This window comes from Acanthochromis polyacanthus, chromosome 2 (genome assembly GCF_021347895.1).
Source record: "Acanthochromis polyacanthus isolate Apoly-LR-REF ecotype Palm Island chromosome 2, KAUST_Apoly_ChrSc, whole genome shotgun sequence".
NCBI lineage: Eukaryota > Metazoa > Chordata > Actinopteri > Pomacentridae > Acanthochromis > Acanthochromis polyacanthus.
In genome coordinates this window covers 9,679,024-9,705,094 of record NC_067114.1, presented here as the reverse complement: position 1 = coordinate 9,705,094, position 26,071 = coordinate 9,679,024, and the positions used below count along the sequence as shown (strand labels likewise).

Here is a 26,071-nt window from a genome sequence, read left to right as displayed (position 1 = left end):
TTGGACTTTAATAAACAGGCCATAAATATTAAGAAACATGTCTGTGATTGTAAATCCCCCCAGGACTGGCAGAGGAGGACGAGGGTGTAACTTACTACATCCGCTACTGCCCGGAGGACGACAGCTACCTGGAAGGGATGGACTGCAGCAGCCAGGGAAACTGCAACCACAGCCACAGCCACGGCCAGGGGGACTGCACCAGCACCATGCAGCTGGGTGGAGCCCACGACGATGAATGCCAGGAGGCCGTGGAAGGATGGACCGAAGAGGGTGAGGGGGAGGTGCGAGAGGAAGAATGGGTGGAAGACGAGGAGGGGGAGGGGGAAGGGAGGGAAGAGTGGAGAGAAGAGGAGGAAGAGGTGAGGGAAGAGTGGAGAGAGGGGGACGAGGAGGGACAGCAGGAGTGGAGACAGGAGGACCAGGTCCGACAGGAGCAGTGGGCAGGAAGAGAGAGGCACCGGGTGGAGGAGTGGGGAGAGGGAGAGGGGGAGGTCCGCTGTGAGGTGGTGGAGCAAGATCCAGATGAACAGATTTACAACGGACGACCTGAACCCATCCTGGACCATCACCACCACCTCCACCACCACCACCAACCCGCCATGCAGGACAACTTGCACGCCCGGCGGGCCGACAGGGAAGAGGAGGAGGAGGCTGAGAGCGAGGAGTACTGCCCCAATGAAGAGGAAGAGGAGGAAGGGGATGAGGAGGAGAGACACGGTAGGGCCTACACCGGAGACTACTACGCCCCTGAAGACAACGGGAACTCGGTGCGGGTCTCTCCGTACCGAAGCCGCAAGGTGCTGGTGGTGGAGGGGGAGACGGGGGAGGAGGCCGAGGAGGACATTGACCAAATAGTTGCTGAGATTAAGATGAGTATGAGCATGGGGAGTCTGAGCAGCGGCACTGACCAAAGCCCCGAGGAGCTGGCACAGGACCCTGCACCGAGTGACTACCCTCATTCCAAACCTGACGCGGCCCCCTACCCTCCAGCCCACCACCGCCACGACAGCAGGCCCAAGTCCCTCAACCTGCCCTCCATACACCACAACAACCCCGAGCTCCAGAGGGGCATCAAGGTGCATCCACGCTCCCCAGAAGACAGGCAGAGATGGCCACAGGAGCAGGTGAGATGTTTCTACAGCAAGGAGGTGTTGAGCAATGCTATATTGCCATAAAGTGTCAACATAGAGCTCCTAATTTATCAACACAATTACTCGCTTACTTTGTAGACTTCGTGTAATTTGTTGAACTTCTTAAGAAATGTGTCTTTTTGACAGTCAATTTCCTTCAACATTAGATCTATTTCAATGAAAAACAAATAAAAGAGAGACAAAGTGGGCACATCAAGATGGGATTCTGACTTTCAATCATAATCCCACAGATGGTAGCTTCACACCATTGGCTCTTCAGCATATACACCAAATGTCTGAACACATCAACAGTAGGGTAAAAACTAACCTGTTCTCATCGCAGTCTAACCTGAATTTCAGCCCAACACTTGGTGAACATTTGTAAAGAACACCGCTGTAAAGAAAAGGATTTATAACACAAAGCAAATCGACAAGCAGCGAAAAAATAGTTTCTTCTTAATTATGTTGTTTTTGTAATTGCCAGAAGCCAAAATTGTAAACGAAAATAAAATTTGATTAATCACCAAGTCTTCATGGTTGTGTAGCCACGGGGCGACACATACAGATTTCATTGCTAGTATAAACACAGCAGAACATATTTAAGTCAAAACTAATTTAGTAGCTGCTGTGGCTCATTCAAGTAAACAATAAAGGCTGCTGTTCTCCATTCCATCCCAGAAGGTCACATTTAAAGCTAATGCAGTTTGATCCTAATGAAAAACATGTTTATTATTATGTAAATATAAGACTAGTTGAATTTCCAGAGTGGGTCGCTGAATCTTAGAAGTGCAGGTTCAAACAAAGGCTACAAGATGAAACAGAGGAGCACGACAACAGCACTGCATGGTCAGAGGTTTTGCAGAAAATCTGGAGTATATTGAGAGACTCTTTACACTGGATAGGATTTAAAGAGTTGTGTGATGAGAAGCTGGAGATGAGTTACAGATGCTATGTTCCTCATTGCCACCTCCAGCCTCACCCCTCCTCCATGTTGCCTTGAGATGTCCCCCTCCTCATCTCTCTCCCTCTCACAGAGCTGGATTAACGCACAAACACACACCGCACAGACACATCGACAGGCTCAAACACATGCACTGCCCCCCATCCCCTTAAAGTCAGATGGTAAAAGGAGAGCAGGGAGAGTCTCCTGTGGGCAGCATGCTGATACACACCTGCTCCACAGTGTGCACATGTGCTCGCACATTCTCTGTATGCGGCTCGTTTGTAGCGCAGAACTGGGTCAGACGGTGGAACTAGATTAAATTGGAAAAATGTACAGTGCGCTGCGGATTCAGATGACTCCCAGACTGAGATGAGATGAGCCGTTTCGTACTCTGTTGTCGAATGAAATGTTCTCCGTGCAGCACTTCAACGTGACCCTGGACTGAAACAGGACAACAATAAATTTAATAAGACTCTTACTGCGCAGCACAGAGCCAAAAGATTATGTTAGCAGGAGGGGTACTAAACTGTTAGAGGAGCCAGCAACAGAAATACAATATTTTAATCTTATTTACAATGGTACTACATCTGATACTATTCGTTTTGTGTGATCATCACTGAGACAAAGGCCAAATGCAGCCTAAGGGATGGTACTTTCCATAATATCCTGCTTCTTTAGTCAAGTTTTTTTGGGCTGTCAGGAAATTTTTTCTTTTTACCATAAAGGAATTCAGCTCATTTTTAGGTCCTTTCATCAATGTCAGAAAGTGTTAGTCCATTAAAAGCGACCATTTTTTAAATGTAAATATAAGACTAGTTGCGGTTTCATTTTATTTGCATTTATTCCCGGCTTTTCTTTTAAAAAATCCACTTTTATCCATTAATGTTTAAAGGCCATGTGCTGTCAGAGTAACCTGAATTTAAAATCTGTCTGTTAGAGACCACTGACGATGTAATAAAATAGTTAAGATTCTGGCATATGTTTCAGTCTTAAAGCTGGACATGCATATTCATTAGATGGATAAACCACATGTCTATAAGATTATTACTGTTATATTTTTGATCTTAAACATTGGATGAATCTTTTATCCCTTATTTCTAGTTGCAAACTTGGTGCAGTGAGGGCTACCATTTGAAATCAGTTGCTTATAATATTCTTCTGTTTCCCATATTCCTCACAGCATAATCAAAATAACCACTGATGAAGGCAGCTGACGAATGTGCTGCCTCCAGCTGAAGACACTACATGGAAAATTTGCAAACTCCACTCAGTTTTACTTTAAACTTGTGGTTAATTTGATAAATGGTGCAATAGCAGGCACCCAATTACAAAACTAGAAAACTCCAGCTAAATGGGTCCTGTTGTGTACACATGCAAACATTTGCAGAAGCTGCCAGTCCTCTCAGTGGTGGTCTTGTGAATGTTAATTGCGCCGATTTATTAAAATTGATGTGGTGCTGATTTATTGATTAATGAAGTTCTACATGTTGCTTTATACGAAGTACAAGGTTTGACAGGATTCGCTTGGGATTCTGCACATGAATGTAGTTTTTGTAGAACATAATAGTTTTGCATTCCATCCCGCCAAACAACATGAATCTCATTAATTTAATGGTTGTTTGCACAACTGAGTTGGGCAGCATGATGAATACTGATCAGGATTTTATGTTTAGTTTAGTTTTTTCGCAAGGGAGGCTGCACAGATTTACAACAGCCTGGCATGCTCCTCTCAAGGGAGGAAAGGGTTCATTTTATGCTTCTGCACCAAGGTGGAGGAGGATTTATTGAATTTTGCATTTAATTTCAGCCACTAATATGATATAGAATTGATGAGCAGTTGTGGACTATGAAGTGGATGTCCAGTGGAATAAAATGGTGTTTTCCATTCTGCTATATACTTGATCCTCCCCTGTTCTGAACCCTCAAACTCACTTTGAAAGGCATGTTATCATTAAAAAATCCTAAAATTACACCATATATCTTCTGAGCCAGAAACTGTAAAAGCAAAAACAGTAACCAGATTCCAATTTTGCGATGGTCCGTGCTCATCTGTGAAATGCTATTCTGTTAGAAAACTTTACCAAATCTAAGCTGGAAATCATGAGATTTTAACAAAATGACTTTGTCTCATTACAATCTATGTATGTCAAATTGAAATATAAGTAATTAAACATCTGTAGAGGTTCAAAGAATTAAATATGTCTGAGATGAGGCTCATTGGTGGATCCTGTGTGAAGCACTTCACCTCCTCAATTATAATGTGTTTATTGATTAGTCAACCTAATCTGCTATCTATTGGGACTGTTAATGGAATGGGTAGGCTGCTATGGAAACAGCTTTATTGTAATCTCCTAATAATATTTCATGATGACAAAATATCTATAAAAAACAGGAACAGTACTACCAGCAACTTCTATAATAGTATTCGTGTTTTTAAAGGAAACTAAAGCATTTTGCATGTCTTTGATATGAATCACGAAAGCAAGAGTGAGTGAACAAGGAGCCACGTTAGCCAAATGGAAAGCACCCAATGTATTCCACCCTCTGTGTGATTATAGGCTGTAACTGTTCATGTCCATAAATGTAACAAAAGAAAGAGTAGGCTGGTGACAAAAGAGAAAACTTTCCCACATGCCGGCTGACAGCAGCTTGAACTAGATTGCTTGTGTTCTTCAGAACAATGTTCATCCTTAAGAGGATTTGGTTTAATTTTATTTGTAGCTTCACACTTTCTGTAAACAAACCTTGGCATTTCACGGCATAAGAAAAAAGAGGCATTTGTTTTATTGGTCCAGAGGGTTTTGAGAGTGCAGCGATTTCTCATGCACACCTTGTTTATACCGGTTCTACCTACACATTCAAAACCTCCCACGTGTGAGACTCCAAACAGGACCTCTGTGGCCCAAACAGCAGCAAAAGGAACACAGAGGAAATGTTTTCATGTGTTTACCTTATGCAATATTACTCTCTCTTTCATCTGATTCTGATTCTCACTCGCCTGCTCCTGTTCTTGTGCGTTGACCCGCCAGGTGAGCAACGGTGCAGAGCAGCCGAGAAAACAGCAGCGGTCCGACCTCAATGTTCCTCTGGAGAACAACAATGTACCTGAGGTGAGATCTTGCTGGATGTTCGGTCTCAGTGTTCCCTTCACTATCCTTTATCTGTTGTGAGGCTGTTTGCAGAAGATATTATTGTTTATGTGCCTGTGTGTGTGTGTGTGTGTGTGTGTGTGTGTGTGTGTGTGTGTGTGTGTGTGTGTGTGTGTGTGTGTGTGTGTGTGTGTGTGTGTGTGTGTGGCCATTTGAGTAAATGAGTAATTGTGTAATTACAACCTCAGCTCATGTCCTGTGCTTACGGCATCGTAGCATCCCGGTAATTGAACCGCATGTCTGCTTGCGGTTTTATGAGAGCCATTTTTCACCGAGATGTTGGCGGCAGATGCTTCCTCTACAGGCTCCGCCCACGTCTCTTGTCCTTGAGCAAACTTTCTGAATAACTAGTGAACCAGTTTGAGGGCTCAATGGATCCAGTGGGATGGGTGTTTGATTTCCATGATTCACCTCAATTCTCTCTGTGACTGTGTACAGCTTCCTCCTCTCTCCTCCACCTCCCACTGCGATGTTAATTTGGGAAGTCGATGAGATGATGCTTTGCCCTCTCCACACGCCCACTTCTGCAGTGCTCTTGAGCAAAGCGACCGTTTGAATGTGGGGCAGATCATAGCTGGAAAACAATAGAAACCTCTGAATATTCATGAAACCTATTCAATGCACCAAAGGGAATTTCTTTGGAATGTCATTCATGATTATTAATTTATGACGGGTTCTTGCCTTGTCTGTTTGACCTTGAGTCGATAAATGACTACATTTTTAAAATGTCAGCTGTTTTGTGTCATTGATCTCTTAAACCTGCTAGTGAGAGGAGTCATTTTTATCACTGTATTCAAGCAGAACCACTTCACACTTCCCGAAGAAAGCAGTATTGATGATAATGATGGAAAAGTCATGAAAATAAAGCAGTTTTTGGAGAAGCAGGAGGATTTCTTAAACATGCAATCTAAATTTCAAGTGTTAAATCACTCATGCGGCATGCCGTTCTCCAAAAAATTGCTGTCATTGCTGCTGATGAAACACATCTACTAGCCAAACTAGCAAAAGCACGAAGGCAGGATAAATTTGCGTGTTTTGGAAAGCTCGGACACAAATCACAATTACAAGTATGCAATGCAGCTATATTACATGAGCAGACATGTTCTGTTTGAATGCAGTGCAGTCGCTGTAGTTCCTTGCCAAGAGTAACCTGTGACAGCACTGACAAAGAGGATGAATGTTAAGGGAAACACCTAATTTACTGCAAACCGATTCACAAGCATTTGTCTCTTCTGTCCTGTTTCTGTCTTCCAGCCAACAAAGAAGGTTGCGTCGTTCCCCAGCTTTGTCGATGGTGAGTTAATCTGTCTGCACACCTGTTTGGCGATGAAATCAAAATGCTGTAATTAAATGGAGCAATTCAAAGCACTACTTTCACTTGAGTGTTTTCCTCCAGTGTTTTCTTTGCCCCTGGACAGGTGCTAGCAAACATAACATTTAATCAATAGTAGTAGCAGCAATCATAAGAGATATATAGATATCAACGATAGCTAGCTAAATGTCCGAAGAAACTGAAAAGGTTTCTCATTATTTTTAATATTATTATTATTATTATACACTAATAATGCCTGTGAAAGCATAGCACAGCAGGTTGGTGGTTGGATATAATTCATGGTATCATTTTGCCCAGTAGCAATTCTAATTAAAGAGATCTACAATTAATGTCTCATGAGTCTAAATGCTCTTTCTTGATATCAACAATGAATTTCTTACTGGTGGAAATGACCACTGTAGATATCTGTAACTTCATTATCACTAGCAGGTCTTATCATTGACTTCTGTTGAAACACAATTACAGATATCAATAAATCAACTTTGATGTTCTATAATTCCATGTTGACGTACTCATAATGACGTTTTGACTAGTTGCAATTGTAATTATTGTGTAGAACTCGGATGTTATGACTCAAAATGTTTATTATATTCGCTTTCTCCACCTTCATTGTAGAATTCTACAATTGTTAGACCTCACAAATGGAAATGCAGATATTTAAAATTCATTTCTGGTCAGTCAAATTTAGAATATTGATAGGCCTGCTAGGAATTGCAACTCGCAAGAATATAATTTCTGATAGCCAGAATTCAGCTACGGATATCTGAAATGCTAATGCTTCTAAAATCTACGCTTGTGCTATCAACAAATATATTAAAGACATGCATAGTTATTTTATAATGAGTTCTAAGAGGAATTTCCATCACTGAAAAGATCACTGCAGATATCTAGAATGATAAATATCTTAAATTATTATGCTAATTAGGGCTTCATATCTGAAATGGTTTGTTGATGTGTTGGACACATTGAAAATGTCATTCCTGGCATCTTCTGTGATGTAGCCAACATAAATGAATATGCTAATTAGAGTGACATATGCAAAATGGTTTGTTGATTTGTTGGACATCTCAGAAATGCAATTGCTGATTGATATCTGAAATGAGAAATTAGATTTATACTAGTTGCATGTGGAAATTCTAGTTATAGATATCTGGTGAGAAAAGAGGAGCTGTTTTTGTATAAGTAGATTTAACCTCTTAAGACCTGCTGTCCACATATGTAGACATGTTTTTTGATTTTTTTTCCCAAAAGGGCATATTGTTAATACTAATAATAATGCTAATATTACTGCTTCTACTACTACTAATAATAATAATAGTAATAACAATTTAAATCTAGTTAAGAATATATATATATATATATATATATATATATATATATATATATATATATATATATATATATATATATATATATATATATATATATATATATATATATATATATATATAATGTAAATGTAATAAACATAATATTCAGATATTAGATATTATCCAGTTATTATATTTATTGGTTACTCCTTATCCCAAGTAAGTAGGAAAAAACTAAAATACAAACCAAACCAAAGCTAGGAGGATATATATCTTTATGTTATAGTCACTTGAAATCTAATTTCTGTGAAAAGCAGACATCTTAAGTGAACATTTTAACATGTCAGAATGCGTTTCTGATGTTTCATCCCTACTGATTAGATGTTGAAAATGCTTATCGTTGGCGTGAGGCCTAATAATGAGTGAGGGTCTTAGTTGCCTGTCTGCTCCATCAGATCATGGCAGCGCTTTGTCTTCAGAAGTGGGAGTCTGAGAGCCCACATCTACATATCACAGATTAATCTCAGCTCCCACCAGCTCTGCACCTCCACCAGCTCACAGCCATCTCACTGCTCAGACCCATCCAGCCTGTTATCACCGCATCTCCATCTCCTGAGCAACAGTGTTTGGCTCTGTTTCTTCACACACCGACTTCAGCGATTACAAAACCCCTCTCCACCTCACACTCAACCCTTTTCAGTCTAAGTGCTTTCTGTCTTTCCTCGTGCCTCCCTGTTAATCACCGTCCCTCTCTGGCCTCAGTCCCAGGACCCTGCGAGCCAGAAGACCTGATTGATGGAATTATCTTTGCTGCTAACTACCTGGGCTCCACTCAGCTGCTGTCTGAGAGAAACCCCTCCAAGAACATACGCATGATGCAGGCCCAGGAGGCCGTCAGCAGGGTCAAGGTACTCAGAAACACACCCACTCACACTGACTCACACAAGCAAACACACACATAGTTTGTGCTGCATGTTTGGCCTGAAGAGATTCACTGTTGAGAGAAACATGTTTTTTTCTGTAGTGCTGTTTTCTCAGGAGATAACAGAGAATATCCCGAGGAACCAAGAACATTTTAGGGACTGTTGTTTGTCGACCTAAAAGTTATCATAACTTTTAGGTGTCCAGAAAATAAATGTAGGTTTGTGTACGTATGTTTTTGGAGTATCTGGCAAGGCTCTTTGATTGATGGAAAAGCTCCTGCAGAGAAAAACAGCTGAGCCTCTTCTGAATTGCCATCTGACTTACTGGCTGTCCCAGTCTGAAAAGAGCATTTTATATGATGGCAGTTCTGTCTCGTCTCGCCAGAGGTGCCGTTATAATGTTCCAGCCTTCGTGTTGTTATTTATGCTGCACTGGTAACACTGAAATATGTCAAAATTATATACAGTCGAAGCCTTGCAGGAAATAAGTCCAGTGGCTTTGCATGGTTAATACTGCATGAATATCTTATAGAGTATCTGAGTAGATTTCTCACTTTACCGTATATCTGGAAGGGGAAAGATGCATTTCCTCAGAATCGAGCAAACAATTGAAGCTTTATAGTTATGGCAAATTAGCATTTTTAATTCACACTCAGATTGGTCCTAATCAAATGTACATGGACACGAATGCTGTGTGTGCCCACTGCTAAGAATTATACTGATATATTAGGCATGAGTGGTCTTTTAGGGCAGCTAAAGAACTTGGCCAGATTGGGCCGCGGGGCATGTGTTTGACACAGCCGGCTGGATAATGGGGTTGCTGGCATGTGAACCTTATATTTCCCTTGTTGACACTCGCTCCCTGCTGTTCACTAATATTGTTGTGATGATGATGATGATGATGATGATGTTCCATCGCAGCTTCAGGGAAACACAATGGATGGTACCAGTGATGCGCATTGAAGCTCATTTCATGTTATTTTTGAAGAGCTTGGTTCACCGCTGCTACTCTGTCCGTTTTTCTTGTGTTGACTTTACGGAAACAGAAACCTACAATTTCAACAAAGGATAAACTTTAGTCTTCTGATGTTGTTCAAGTTTTATTCAGAGTTCTTCTACAGGGTGACTTGGTGGAAAAACGCCACCATGTTTTGGTGCGGTCTTTTATCTCCATCTCTTGTGAACACAAGCTTGGCTGCATTTCTAAATATTGAATGACCTCCTGCGTAGTGGTTTACTTTTAGAGTGTGACATGCTGTAATGAGACTGATGCGGTGGAGTGTATTTTTGTGTGTATGTGTTCTAAGTTTCAAATATTAGCTCAGATTTTCTGAGTAGTTCAGTGGCTATGACATAGCCAGTTATAATGAGCTCTGGTCTGTTAGTGAGGAGTTCTACTTTTTGCATGTAAAACGGGTTTGGTCTGTTTTAGCCACATTTTGTAGATTCGCTTCACATGTACATGATTAAGGCCAGGATAGGCTCCAGCACCGACATGACCCTAATGTGGATTAAGTGGCTTATAGATGGATGGATGGATGGATGGATGGATGGATGGATGGATGGATGGATGGATAGATGGATGGATGATTAAGGCCTTCTTAATGTGTCAATAATCCTATCACTTAGTCCTGTCCTTTAGAGCAAAATCATAATGTTTTAATGTAAATACAATGAAGGGGAAAGAGACCTAGAACTGGCTACTGATGCAAGTGTTTATTACTCCGCCAAGGAACACGGTGGAGTTATGAGATGATCGGTGTACCTTTGTCTTTCTGTGCGAAACATTACTCAAAAACAGAATAACAGATTTGGAAGTAATACTCAGGCAAGGTCAGAAATGACACAAGGACCACCTGTTTAGATTTTGGCAGTGATGCGACTTAAAGTCTGGATCCACGGAGTTGTTCAGTATTTCTGTATCATTGTGAGAAAGCGGCACTGTAACCATGACAACAACTGAACACTTCGTCAGCTGCCTGCTGATAATCCTACTACAAATCCACTGCTGCAGACGTATCAGGACTTATCTGTTGGACATGATACAACGACTGAGCAGCCTTGGTGGAGTACTGCGCTCCCTGAGTTAGAAAAAAACAAAGACGGAATTTCTTGAATGTTCATTTTTCAAAAACTTAAAATAACCTGGAATCAAAATGCACAATATTTTTAAAGTGCCTACAGTTGTTAACAATACTGAAACAAAATCTCTACACACGAGATGTTTTCAGTTCTTTATAGGCTTCTATACTTTCCTCCTATCTGCTCTGTCTAAGCACTGCCTGCAGTTCAGCCCAGTAAAATTTGTGTCTATTGACTGTCACTAATGGCCTCCATTTGCATTAGGGGCCCAGAAACAGTATTTTTTTTCTACTGAATCTGGTCAGAGCAAACACCTTTTTACATGAGTCATGTAAGTTTGATGAAATATTACAGTTATAAACTTAGATTTGGTTGGGTATGCTGACTGAACATTCTACCACAACTAAGTCGTTCAAAGCCTTAAAGATAAAAAAAAAAAAAAAAAAAAAAAATTCTTTACAGTTTCTTGCGCTGATAAATGGTATAACTGTGATTTTGTAAATACAGCATGCCTTTCAAACCTGCAGACATGTTTTAGGGTTCAGAGGGTTGAAGAACAGGTAATCAAAACTATAAATGGAACCACACAACTACAGCAGTGTTTGATATTTGCTTTTACAGACATTTTTTTCATTTTGAGCCTGAGCTGTTAAATAAAGCCTACAACGCTAACACCGAAACCATGAACGTGTCATGAAAGATTAAAATAAATTATGAAGCGTTTGTAATCCGCTCCAGACATTCTAACATTTTGCAGTTAAAGATTTATCCCACAAATCCCCGTGAACTCCATTCTGATGGGTCACATGTCGATATGAAGACAATCAGGAGCAAAGAAAAAGGCTGATGGGGGAAAAGTGAATGTCTGAAAGTCTCTTGGCCTGTGGGCTGGTTTCAATCTAAAAGCCCTCTTCATCACAGTGAGGATGTCTGCTGGCATCATTTCATTTTCCCAGTCTATATTTGCTTCTCCTCTCTTGCTCTCTCTCTTGTCATGCAAAGGTCTCGTCAGGAGAAAACCATGGCAACAGTCAGCTGTCACCTCTTAGCAGCCTCCTGTGATTAGGCCAGGTCCACTGAGCAAAAAGTCAGCCATTATCTCCTTGATTTGTCCCTTGTGCACAAATTGATAGCTGTACAGCGACTGGCATTTCAACTTCGACACAATCAGCTTCACACAAACCCGATCTCACATGCAGTGTAATGCATATTTACCCCCAGAACAACCCACGTGCAGTTTCACAAGCACAGGAGCACAAGAAGAACAGGTAAACCGTAGCAGAAGTGTGTAGGTTGTTTATGCAGCTCTTTTAAGCATGATGTTCGCTCTGTTTGATGTAATATTTATGAAGCTTCACTTCCACCTCGAACCCTCCGTCACTCTTTCCTGCCGTCTTTCCCCTCCCTGCTCAGCTCCTCGGCAGCGTTGGATGCTGCTGAAAGCCTCAGATGTCTGCCTCGCATGATCACGGAGGAGGAAACTTTACAAAATAAAAACTGGGATAAATAAAAAAACAACCTCTCCCCTTTGGGCTTGGTACTGATACTGTCTCGGTTGCATGGTGGCAAACATCCAGGCTTGCACTCGGAAATGTAATGTTGAGATAATTTCCTCTGGCCGGCGGTAGATGGAGAGAGGTCTTGAACCTGATACAGAAGGGATGATTTTAAAAGATTATGAAAGTGCTGAGAGCCCTCGGAAAGATTACTTATCTAAGTTCAACTGTAGGGCCCCGCTCCACGAACAATGTCGCTGATTAACTAATCACACATTAGCGGCGTAAAACTGCACCAGTGTTGATCTAAACTGTTTAGTTACAAACACGAAGATTCGACCTTGTCATTAAAAAAAATTCAAAAAATAAAAATCAGGCAGCCCAGTGAACAAACCCCAAGCACATAATTTAAATCCTTGCTCGGGGCTTAATCTCCTCCCCTGCCTCTGTGTGTGTTGCTGATTGTTTTCCAGCGTTTAGACTGTGACACGAACATGGAAGTTGATAAGAGCAGTGACCGAACACTTGACCGGAATTAGAGACTTTGGTAGCTGTAATGCTTTTAGAAATGAAGCTGTACCATCTGTCAAAAGTGACACTCGAAACATGATCACAAGAAATAAAAATCCACACTTAAAAACTTATAGAAAAGCCTCCTCACAAGCCTCAGCAACGGATGCAGGAACAGTGTCAATTCATGTCTGCACGCTTTTTGATTTGTTGTGTTTGAAAGAGAGAAAGCAATTATTACCCTCTGTAATTGCTGGTTTGATTTGTATCTGATAACCAACATGGCTGTGCGAAACGCTACCTCCACAAACACACACACACACAGCTACACACACTTCCCTCTTTCTCTGTCTGTCTGTATCTCTGTCCTTCTGCCTGTTTGTGAGAGCAGCGATAGCGCACCTGCCGTTTGGTTTGGAGCTGTACTGTCTTACCTTCTTTTATTTACCTTCTTTATTTCCTCCTCCTCTTCCTCCTGTTTTTTGTGCTCCTGTGTCCGCTGACCTTGTCCCGTCCCAACGCCTGCCTGCCTGCCTGCCTGCCTGATTGCCTGCCTGCCAGAGGGTTCAGAAGGCTGCCAAAATCAAGAAAAAGGCGGTGTGTAATAAACAGAGCAAAAGGACGGCATTTTGGCCACTTTCCTTCCACTCTCACCTTTTTTGCTGTTTTTCTTCCATCACATTTTTGCCTGTCTGTGTATCCTCTGCCATCTGTGTCCAGCACAAGTTCATGCATTGAGTTCACCAAATCTTCTCGCCTGAAAGTTTTAGAATTTTTAAAAACTCTGATCCTTATGACATGTTACAGTAATGCCGTCTTAACATTACCAAAATATGGCAGATTTTATCCAAAACAAATTATAAAATATTCTTGTGTCAGGATGCTTTAACCCTCTGAACTCCAAGCAGCTGCTGTACATTTTTACTCACTATTGGCTCATTTTTCTCTGCAATATGAAATCCTACACTTCTATGAAAACAGAACAATCCTGGCTAGAAGTAGCAAGAACTCATAAATGTCCTATGTGCAGCATGACACAGTTCTAATGTCATGAATCATAAAAAAAGAAAAAGAAACTTGAATTTTTTTGCTAATTTAAAAAATAATAACCTAGATTTAACATATACTTCTTTCAAGTGCCCAAAGGTGTTACCAATGCTGGAGGAAATGGTGACTTTACATGCTATCGATTTTTAATTCGTTATTGTTTGCTTTGTGGAAACACGGCCTGCAGTTCAGCCAAAAACTCTCTGAACATTAGTCACACGACTCTTACTCATAGCTTCTTGGTTGTTCACAGAATTTTCTATTGTTCACAGAATCTGATCAGAGTAAGCTGTTTATTTTTGGCATTTTTTTAAATGAGACACGTAGATCCAAGTGATTTTCCTCCTTGGTTAATTTTCATACTGAAGCTATTTATCACACATGATTATTTGAAGGCCCAAAATCTAATTATTCTTTATGCTGGTACAATTTTGACTTTGGAAAAGGGAGTAAGTTTGACATGTGTTTAATTACAGTGTGCCTTTCAACCCCATTGGTGAATTTTGTGGTTCAGAGGGTTAAACTATTATCAGCTATGATATACTGAGAACTTGCTGAAACCAAATATAACATAAACTCACTGACATTAATTTCTTTGCAATCACTGTGACCACGCTTTAACAGAAGACAACCTGGCAGGGTGCTATGTGACAAACTCAGACTGTATTATATCTTGGGATTTTCTTACTACAGTAGCACAATATTACTGTGTATCAATCTGTGGAATAACCTGTGGGAAAGAGTTGTAAATATGCAATAATACTCTGTATATGATGTGCAAGTACACATTTTACACTCAAATACAAACTGCACTCAGATCTTGTACCCTATTAGCCACTTACCCCGAGTTGTGACTGATTTGTAATTGCATTTTTAGAGCAATTTAAGGTATACACATGCCATTATTAGCATTTTAAAACCAATTTAAAATGCTACTCTGAAGTGAAGATGTATTTGAGCCAACAAAATGTCTATTAACTAGTCGGCACAGTTACATCATGTTAGTATTCCAAGATACCTAGAAATGATAACAGAAATTGAAATGAAGCACAATATACTCAAGAACGAAGACGTGCAAATTAAATTTACGGAAAGCGGAACATCAATAAATATCACCTAACCCAGTGTAAAATTCACGCCATCAGCTGCAACTTAGATTTATGTTTGAAAATATTATTTTCGTAATTTGCACTTAGACTGCTGTTACCCAGAAATAAATTAAGTTATGCATTTAGCAGATTGTAATTCAGTGAATGACTAATTGTGTAATGTATTGTTAACTATCTAAAGCAGGACATCATTCTCAGTATTATTCACATCTTGCTTCTTTAAACTAGTGATTCTGAGGTGCGGTGGAAGGAAGGATCATCTGTGAACAACCAGCAGCATTTTAGGCTTAATGCTATGAATTACCGATGAGAGCTTAAAAGGAAACCTTTAAAGAGCTTTAAAGAACATTTCAGTTCTAAACTTTAGGATTTAGCATCACAGAACGGCTCCGTTCTTTTATTTTGCTCTGCTTTAATCTCAAAGGCAGAAGTGCATCACAGAAGAAGCAGATTGTCGTTTTCTCTGTTACAATAATCTTTTTTAAGCCAGTATGCATTAAATCCTCTGGACAAAACAGTGAAACAACTTGGCTGCAATCTATAATGTTCACCTCACAAATTAGCTAGCTGGGTCTTTATGTAACACTGAAAATTGAAAGCTGCTCCAAAATATGAATAAGCAACCTGATCGCCAACCTTTCCTTTGTTTCTGTGCATTTCTACATACTTGATAGCACTAAAACGACACTTAAAGGCCACGTTCTCAAATTAACGCTTCACTGTTTATTACATAAAATATTCAATTACGGCAATATGTGTTTTATTTCTTTATCGCTGTTGCCTTATTGGAAATGCAGAAGGCCGTTTTAATTCAACTAAAACAAATATGATTTTATTAGTCTGCAGCACACAGCGATTAGAGGGAAATGTGTGCAGGCTTGTTCTGTGCTGAAGCTGCATTGCTCTCGCTGGTGTAACAGCCAGCTGGTGAGGGTTTAGTGTTAAGCTGGTTTTTGTTTCCGTGCCAGCTCGCCATGGTCGTGCCAGGACAGTCGATGTAAACTAACACCACTGCCAAATGCTTTCTTTTTCTGCCTTTTCCACCTCACCTTTAGACACAATAACCTGTCCATCTAACAAGCATTTCCTTAACCGGGCACTAAACTTATACATGCATGCACAACTAAACTAAGACTTTTCCAACGTGGAACACAGACTCCATTCAGACAGCTGCGTTTGGTGCAAAGGTCTTGAATTATATCAATCTGACAAACTCCTCTGTTTCTATGTGTCCTCAGAGTGCAGATGGAGACGCTCAAACCCTCACTGAGGTTGATCTATTCATCTCCACCCAGAGGATCAAAGTCCTCAACGCTGACTCACAGGTAAGCACTTCATGTTTCTGTCCAAAGCACCTTGTCTAACTGGAATAGGAGCTGTTGCTCCTAAAACTACCTTGGCTACCAAGTGAGCTGTACACATCAGGGGAGTGTTGTTCTGTCATAGTTGTAGCTGAACTGCTGCTACCGACTGCGTCTTAAGAAAATCCGTCTGTGATTGTTTTTTGTTTCTTTATTCTGATGACGTCAATGTCAGAATTCCCTTTGACCGAGGATAAGAATAGATTCTGCAAAGCCTAAAAAAAATTAATCCTGCATGAACATCTGTGCAGCATTCTTGTTTTTATAACAGGAAGGGTATATTATGCATGCTGTAAGAAGTGTTTTTTTTATGGGATAAACCCTAAATGTATGTCCAACTAGAAAAGTTCTAACATTTGTGACTATACAGTGATGTATTTTGTGATTCGGACATTGTTAACAAATGTCCCCTCAAACAAACACCCAGGGTTCTAGTATGGTCTCTCCGGGTGTAGACTGTGGATATACACTACAGGTCAAAAGTTTTAGAACACCCAAATTTTTCCAGTTTTTATTGGAAATTATGCATGTTAATGTCTCATTGTTTCACCCTAAGTCAGGTGAGATAGGCTCCGGCCCCCCGTGACCCTCTTGAGGGTTAAACTGTGTATAGATAATGGATGGATGGATGAATGTCTCATTGTACTCTGAAATGAAAGCATAGAACAAATAAACAAATAAAGTTACAAAAAATCTGTTTAGAAACCAAAGCGTATTGTAAACGTTTGACTCAAAGTAGCCCCTTTTGACTGATACAACAGCTGAACACACTCGTGGCATTCTTTCCATGATGGAAATCAAATATTCTTCAGAAAGTTCTTCTCAAGTCTGTTGCAGAAGTTCCTATAAATGTGTGAGGTGCTTGTCTGCTGTCTGCTATGCTGTCTGCTAGTCTGCTCTCTGCTAGTTTGGTGTCTGCTGTCTGCTGTCTGCAAGTCTGCTAGTCTGCTAGTCTGCTGTCTGCTGTCTGCAAGTCTGCTAGTCTGCTAGTCTGCTGTCTGCTAGTCTGCAAGTCTGCTGTCTGCAAGTCTGTTGTCTGCAGTCTGCTCGTCTGCAGTCTGCTGTCTGCAAGTCTGCTGTCTGCAAGTCTGCAAGTCTGCTGTCTGCAAGTCTGCAAGTCTGCTGTCTGCAAGACTGCAAGTCTGCAAGTCTGCTGTCTGCTAGTCTGCTGTCTGCTAGTCTGCAAGTCTGCTGTCTGCAAGTCTGTTGTCTGCAGTCTGCTCGTCTGCAGTCTGCTGTCTGCAAGTCTGCTGTCTGCAAGTCTGCAAGTTTGCTGTCTGCTGTCTGCTGTCTGCTGTCTGCAAGTCTGCTGTCTGCAAGTCTGCTGTCTGCAAGTCTGCTGTCTGCAATTCTGCAAGTCTGCTGTCTGCAAGACTGCAAGTCTGCAAGTCTGCTGTCTGCTAGTCTGCTGTCTGCTAGTCTGCAAGTCTGCAAGTCTGCTGTCTGCTAGTCTGCTGTCTGCAAGTCTGCTGTCTGCAAGTCTGCAAGTCTGCTGTCTGCTGTCTGCTGTCTGCTAGTCTGCTGTCTGCAAGTCTGCTGTCTGCAAGTCTGCAAGTCTGCTGTCTGCTAGTCTGCTGTCTGCTAGTCTGTAAGTCTGCTGTCTGCTGTCTGCAAGTCTGCTGTCTGCTGTCTGCAAGTCTGCTAGTCTGCTCTCTGCTAGTTTGGTGTCTGCTGTCTGCTGTCTGCAAGTCTGCTAGTCTGCTAGTCTGCTGTCTGCTGTCTGCAAGTCTGCTAGTCTGCTAGTCTGCTGTCTGCTAGTCTGCAAGTCTGCTGTCTGCAAGTCTGTTGTCTGCAGTCTGCTCGTCTGCAGTCTGCTGTCTGCAAGTCTGCTGTCTGCAAGTCTGCAAGTTTGCTGTCTGCTGTCTGCTGTCTGCTGTCTGCAAGTCTGCTGTCTGCAAGTCTGCTGTCTGCAAGTCTGCAAGTCTGCTGTCTGCAAGTCTGCAAGTCTGCTGTCTGCAAGACTGCAAGTCTGCAAGTCTGCTGTCTGCTAGTCTGCTGTCTGCTAGTCTGCAAGTCTGCAAGTCTGCAAGTCTGCTGTCTGCAAGTCAGCAAGTTTGCAAGTCTGCAAGTCTGCAAATCTGCTGTCTGCAAGTCTGCTGTCTGCTGTCTGCTGTCTGCTAGTCTGCTGTCTGCTAGTCTGCAAGTCTGCAAGTCTGCTGTCTGCTAGTCTGCTGTCTGCAAGTCTGCTGTCTGCAAGTCTGCAAGTCTGCTGTCTGCTGTCTGCTGTCTGCTAGTCTGCTGTCTGCAAGTCTGCTGTCTGCAAGTCTGCAAGTCTGCTGTCTGCTCGTCTGCTGTCTGCTAGTCTGTAAGTCTGCTGTCTGCTGTCTGCTGTCTGCAAGTCTGCTGTCTGCTGTCTGCTGTCTGCAAGTCTGCTAGTCTGCTCTCTGCTAGTTTGGTGTCTGCTGTCTGCTGTCTGCAAGTCTGCTAGTCTGCTAGTCTGCTGTCTGCTGTCTGCTAGTCTGCTGTCTGCTAGTCTGCAAGTCTGCTGTCTGCAAGTCTGTTGTCTGCAGTCTGCTCGTCTGCAGTCTGCTGTCTGCAAGTCTGCTGTCTGCAAGTCTGCAAGTTTGCTGTCTGCTGTCTGCTGTCTGCAAGTCTGCTGTCTGCAAGTCTGCTGTCTGCAAGTCTGCAAGTCTGCTGTCTGCAAGTCTGCAAGTCTGCTGTCTGCAAGACTGCAAGTCTGCAAGTCTGCTGTCTGCTAGTCTGCTGTCTGCTAGTCTGCAAGTCTGCAAGTCTGCTGTCTGCTAGTCTGCTGTCTGCAAGTCTGCTGTCTGCAAGTCTGCAAGTCTGCTGTCTGCTAGTCTGCTGTCTGCTAGTCTGTAAGTCTGCTGTCTGCTGTCTGCTGTCTGCTGTCTGCAAGTCTGCTGTCTGCTGTCTGCAAGTCTGCAAGTCTGCTGTCTGCAAGTCAGCAAGTTTGCAAGTCTGCAAGTCTGCAAATCTGCTGTCTGCAAGTCTGCTGTCTGCTGTCTGCAAGTCTGCTGTCTGCAAGTCTGCAAGTCTGCTAGTCTGCTGTCTGCAAGTCTGCAAGTCTGCTGTCTGCTAGTCTGCTAGTCTGCTGTCTGCAAGTCTGCAAGTCTGCAAGTCTGCTGTCTGCAAGTCTGCTGTCTGCAAGTCTGCAAGTCTGCTAGTCTGCTGTCTGCAAGTCTGCAAGTCTGCTGTCTGCTAGTCTGCTAGTCTGCTGTCTACAAGTCTGCAAGTCTGCAAGTCTGCTAGTCTGCTGTCTGCAAGTCTGCAAGTCTGCTGTCTGCTAGTCTGCTGTCTGCTGTCTGCAAGTCTGCAAGTCTGCAAATCTGCTGTCTGCAAGTCTGCTGTCTGCTGTCTGCTAGTCTGCTAGTTTGTTTGTTTGTTTTATTACATTCATTTGTAAAATTAAAAAAAAAGTTTCATGTAAATACAACAGTCACCAAACACGAATGAAAGGGAGCAGAAAGAAGAGAAGTATTATGTCTGTCCCTTTATCCCCAGAAATGAATTTAAAAAAGTGAACTTAACCCGTTGCGCTTCAGTTGCGCTTCAGTGTCCCGCCCGCGGGACACTTTGAGATCTGCATAAGCAATTTGCTAAATGTCTAAAACTGCAAACGCGATTATACAAATACTATACGCCGATGGAAAGCTTAGATTCTCATGAATCCGCCGGTATAAACCACTTTCAGATGTGATTACCACAGCGGGTAATATAAACACATTTGTCCGACAAACAACGAATATCCATCCATCCGTTCTCTATTCACGGCTTCAACGTACACAGCGCGACTCACATTTCCAGGTTCATTATTACACACAGAAGAAAATATTCCACAAAAAACGGCCATAATCCAACCTTGGACATCCAGACGAAACAAGCCAGTAACATATTTTGTCCAAAACATGTCTTGAAGTCGGTATATACTCCACGAATAGGTCGTTTTCAAGGAAATGCACCTCGCGATGCGCGTCCAATATTCCCCATATTTCTCGTCATATTTTTATTTACAAATAGAATATTAGCGATTTTTTGTACTGAAAATGGCTGGAATTGACTGCAGCTTAAAGGGTTAAAAACAACAACAACAAAGAAACCTGCTGACATGCACCCCACACCATGATGCTGCCCCCTCTACAAGTACAACATGAGAGCATCAGATGGCGTAGTGTATGTTAGGAGAAAGGCAGGAGAGGCTCTCAATCCAAGAAACTTGCATAGCACAGTGAAACATAGAGGTGGCAGCATCATGGTATGGGGTGCATGTCAGCAGGCAAGATTGGTCGCATACATCGAGTTGAAGGCATCATGAAGACAGAGCAGAACATTCACATCTTGCAGAAGTCGATGTTACCAAGTATGAAGAAGCTATTAGGGCGTCAGCGAGACATTTTCCAGCATGATAACGACCTGAAGCATTCGACGAAGAAGGCCAAGTAGTGGCTGAACAAGAAGAAGTTTAAAGTTTTGGAGTGGTCACTGCAGTCTCCAGACTTGACACCCATTGAAAACCTGTGGGAAATCCTTAATTACTATCGGGACAAGTCCAGTCATATAAAAAATGAAGAGGAGCTGTGGGAAGACTGTCAGTCAACCTGGTCAAAAATTACTGGAGACATCTGCAGAAAACTGGTAGAGTTCATGGCTGCAAGAAGTCATCAAGCCGAAGGGATACCCTAAAAAATATTGACATGACTATATTATTGGTAGTTGTTAAATAAAAATGTGGTTTGAGTCCAATTTAGGACTAATTTTCTTTACATATTGAAGCACAAACAAAACGGTCATAAGTTTAGACCACCTGGAATTTAGAAAACATTTTCTTTCTCTTTAGTTATGTGTAAAAAAAATCAATTGTGATGTTAATAAATGTGAATTTGAATGGGTAATTCACAGTAAATATGTCAAGATTGTATGGAATAGTTTGATGCAATAACATTCAGTTTTACACTTTGGTCTCAAGTTTTGGCCACCACTGTATGCTCAATAAAACCAATAAAAATAGCCTGTCAAATGTCCAATATGGGCTTTTTCCCCCTTTATTCCTTCGAGCCCTTCAACAAGTCAAAATTCAAATTGATATGGGTCTTTTTGAAAATCTTTATAAATAAAAATCATATTTATCAGTCAGATTTCTCATTAATCAGATTATTCCACAAGGGTCAATATATAACTGTGGGACTTTTTGTAGCATAGTTGATATTTTTGCTGTTTTCACCACTGAAATCAACATGGCCGCCTATAACCAAACATCACATGGCATTTTTACAGAAAGTTTCTTCCAAAATATTATATGAACAATTGAGTAAAATTAAAATTGAAAGTTATTTATAAAGATATTGTAGTAAACCTGCTGACATGCCATAAATCCCCATTTGACTCACACACTACTTTATATTAAATAACTGAAAGCCTTGGAGTCTTGTCGGTTTTTTCTTCAGGAGGAAATGACATCATGTGGAGCAGGTCATGTGATCTGGAATTAACACACTTCCTTGAGAGGTGTTTTTGTAAGTAGTTGAAAGTGTTTTCTCAGACACAGATACAGTTTGTTATTTTCCATATAAAATTTGATGTATTGCCAACAAAGAAATAACTATCATGATTATCTCAACTAAATAAAAACACAATCAAAACAACTTTTGATTAAGCTCATTATATTGTTGTTTAGCTAATTAGAAGGAAGTTGTAATTGAATTTGGACACCTATTTAGTTGACATTTTAGTGACATCAAGTATTTTTATTCATAAGTGATTGTTTCCATAATAAATAATTATGGAATTTGTAAAGACATGATCATAATGAACATAAAAAACGTTTTTTTTTACTTTCAATGAAAATATATACAAGATATATCCCTTGGACTTCAAGTCCCTCAGTTATATACTGACCCACAAAATCTCCCTCCATGCTTGTAGAAACCTTGCCAAAGGTTTTGCTGTTTAGTTTTAGAACAAGCCATGATGTAAAAGCAGCAGTGTGTGTCTTCACAGGAAGTTTTTGATTGAAACAGAAACGCTTAAGAGGTTTGCAGCTCTTCATGAATAGAACTGTGTGCTCACAGGAGGAGTTGAATGTATATGTGGGAGATGATTCATTTGCAGTATTTCAGTCTTTGCTGCTGTCTGGCCATCTGAGTGTCAGAATGTGTATATGTGTGTGGGCAGCAGCCTGGCAGATAATAACGCGCTGCAATGCAGTGTCTATCTTCCTCCCTTTTCCATCTGGTTGCCACTGATCCTGGCACTTCTGAGGACAAGCTTCTGAGTGCAAAGCCTTCGTTCAGCAATTAAAAGCTTGATGCTGCTTGCATGGGGCTCCTGACATTGATTCATAATAAGAACAACTCCAAAGGTGGGCTGGAACAACAACGCTAATTAGGCTGGTGTAATAAAAGCGGTGCACAGTTAATGAAGTGACGTTTACAAAACTGATATAAAATCCAGGGCATTATCATAACACATGAACAAATACAGATTCCTCTCAGTGAACCCACAGATTCACCTTTTAAGTCTAGAGCTTCCCTCAGTTGCTTTTTCATTCAGAAATAAAGCCTCATAAAATGTGCATTATGAAATGAGGCAATTATTAGGCTGAGTGAACAAACAAGATAACACGTTCAAATCAGTGTGTCTCATCAACACAAACAGTCCAAAGCCTCATGAGTTTTTTGTGCACCTGTTCAATATTTTTAGATGAGCATCAAGTCTCAATCTAATTTCCAGGGAATTATTGGGCTGTAATCAGATTATGCAGCAGTTTTTAATGCAATCAAGCACAGGCCTGTTTGTTTTCGGTCAACAATGCTTTCATCTCACTTTCTGCCTTGAACGGATAACGCAGCTTTGACAAAGAAAGAAAACAAATATGATGTACACTCGTTCTGTAATTTTCTAATGTTACTGATCAAATGGAGCCAGATGTTGTCAGAAAAAGGATCATAATCTGTAACAGTCACTTATAAGAAAAACAGAAATAGGAAGCTCATTAATGTGAAATATGTCTTACTATATCGTTTCATCAGTTATAATGTGTCACTTCGGTGTAGTATTACTCATATTTATGGCACAAATGTTGGAATTGGAGTTAAAAGAGCTGTTAAGTAGCATTTATATTGTATTGTATTGTTATCATTATATTTGTCCAAACAAATGTACCTTTAGTTGCACCAGGCATTAAAATGAACAAGAAATTGAAGAAAACAAGAGTGGTCTAATATTTTTCTCCGTGACTGTATATTATTTGTTTCTGATATTTGAAGTAGGTGAATTTTATCATAGTTATGCCTCAAATGTTTCCTGTTTTCATATCCCAGTAAATGACAAAACTGTACAAGAAGGATGGTGTCGTACTTGTAGGCGGCATCATTAATACAGTCGGTTCTTTTCATATTAAGCCCATTATTTCCTTAAGCTGTCCTTAACTTTAAAGTATTATCATTAATGTGTTTTGGTTGATGTGCCGACAGGAAACAATGATGGACAACGCGCTCCGTACTATATCCTACATCGCTGATATTGGGAACATTGTGGTCCTGATGGCGAGACGCCGGATGCCACGCACAGCCTCACAGGACTGCATCGAAACTACACCCGGGGCGCCCGAGGCAAAGAAGCAGTACAAGATGATATGCCATGTCTTTGAGTCTGAAGATGTAAGTGACTCCTAAAGTTTATATTTTCAGATTTACCAGCCTGTGGTGCTCCTTCGTGAGATAAATTGTCTGTTCTGTTATTATGTAAGTGTTTTCATTTGTCAGATAAATCACCAACATCTAAAGATAGTGAACAGATAACACTTGGGATTGCCTTGTAAGTGTTATGTGATTGTCCGATATTATTTCAGCTTCCCACTTGTCACCATTATTAATCCTTTCCCTCAGTTTGCTTATCATCAACTTAGTTTTGTAATTTTTTTCTCTATATTATTCCAAATGTGGTCAGTAATATATACAAATTACCGAAATGCTGTGCAATATCCGATTAGAGCGACCCACTGATGTGCAATGATGTAAATTGGCTGGGCACTTTTAATTTCTGATGTTTTTTTCTTTTTTTTTAAACCACACAAAGCTGCTGCTCGGCTTGTTGAAGCAGATTCAGCAAGACTTGGCACCATGAACAATGTTGCGCTGAGGAGCCAGCAACTCCGTGCCAATCAGTATAAAGGCTGGAGTCCAATCTGTCCCCTCTTCATCTAATTTTGCTGCCAGGTTTTAAAGGCCGGCCAGAGTTATAACGGAACCATTCAGCCGCTCATCCATCAACTTATAAACTGTTTCTGTTATTGTGGCTCTGCTGGCTGTGTGCAGCGTTTCCTGTGTGGTGACTTTCTTTGTTGTTGTGCAAAACTAATTTACAGTGGGGAGTTTGGGTCATTCATGTCTGCAAATTCTGCAAGAGATTTGCATGCTAGTATTGAGTTCAGTTAAATTGAAAAGCAAGAAAAATACAGGGAAAATTATTCCTTGGCTCTAATGTTACTATTTTAGACAAATGTGTGCATAAATGCAGATAACTTTACACTGTGTTTGTGTCCACTATACCGGGCTTTGAAAAGTTCTGTTACACTTGTTGAGACATTCACGAAAATGAACACAAAGATTTTTTGGTGCAATAAGATAAAACTTTTGAGTGGCCACATTTCTGATTAATATTATCATTAACACATATATTGAAATATTTGGAAAATAAAAAAGTAACTTATTGCACCAAAAATCTTTGTGTTCCATTTGCAAGTGTAACAGAACTTTTGCAAAGCCCGGGATGTCAGATCTCATTCCATCTCTGTAAAGACAATTATTCTGTGAAGTTTTTTTCTGCCTGTTGTCCTCATTAAGCTTAATTTCTCCAAACTAAAAAAAAAGCAAGAAAGTGCACCTGTGTTTACTTCCTTTCTGTTCTTTGCTTTTATTCTACCTCTTTCAATGGGAACAAATAGCTTATGACAGTGAGAATCAATTTATATTACACCTTAACATATTCTTGGCACACTCACTGCTACTATTGTTTGTTGCCACCGGATGCTTTTTTTCTCTCTCGCTGTGTTGTTATTTATATGCAACTCAGTGAAGATTAGCTTTTGTTCATCCAACAAAACAAGATCACAAACACATGTTTACACCTCCTCTGTTTGCAGGCGCAGCTTATCGCTCAGTCCATCGGCCAGGCTTTCAGCGTAGCTTACCAGGAGTTCCTGAGAGCCAATGGCATTAACCCCGAGGACCTGAGTCAGAAGGAGTACAGCGACATCATCAACACCCAGGAAATGTACAATGACGACCTCATTCACTTCTCCAACTCTGAAAACTGCAAAGAGGTTGGTCTATATTAACCGTGCAATATATGCACTAATGCGTCAGAATGTGAAGATGCATGCATTTTTTTTCCCCACAGATGTATATTTGTGTCAGTGCAGGAAAAAAAAAAACAAGACATAAACACTGCAAGACTTTTGCATGTGGCACGAATCACATTCATGCTGCAGGGCCATTAGAGAAGCACACAACTATAGTAGCTGTTAACTAATTAGACAGATTAAGAGGCAGATGGTACAGTAAAATCTACTCGGAGCATGTCAGCTCGAGCTTTTTTCTGCTGTAGCATTTCCTCTTTAGATAATACTGTGCCCTGAAAACATTACTGGAGGCTTTTGGAGAATTAGAAACCGTGAAACAGTTTCTGCTGTATGAGCAGAGTGGCTGCATGGGCACCACC

At 40.9% G+C, this 26,071-nt stretch overlaps 1 protein-coding gene across 8 annotated transcripts in view; it reads left to right on the top strand.

Annotated features, from left to right (window-relative positions):
• apba2b (amyloid beta (A4) precursor protein-binding, family A, member 2b) overlaps window positions 1-26,071 on the top strand; it is a 95,235-nt gene that overhangs the window by 43,532 nt on the left and 25,632 nt on the right. For 7 of the 8 annotated variants that reach the window (XM_051944989.1, XM_051944984.1, XM_051944986.1 and 4 more), the window contains exons 3-10: window positions 64-1,124; window positions 5,103-5,183; window positions 6,477-6,516; window positions 8,628-8,773; window positions 13,438-13,473; window positions 16,271-16,357; window positions 23,824-24,009; window positions 25,494-25,673. In XM_051944989.1, the coding sequence (XP_051800949.1) occupies window positions 64-1,124; window positions 5,103-5,183; window positions 6,477-6,516; window positions 8,628-8,773; window positions 13,438-13,473; window positions 16,271-16,357; window positions 23,824-24,009; window positions 25,494-25,673 (1,817 nt within the window). The remainder of the gene's footprint in view (window positions 1-63; window positions 1,125-5,102; window positions 5,184-6,476; window positions 6,517-8,627; window positions 8,774-13,437; window positions 13,474-16,270; window positions 16,358-23,823; window positions 24,010-25,493; window positions 25,674-26,071) is intronic. The other variant, XM_051944990.1, reaches the window with a different exon arrangement.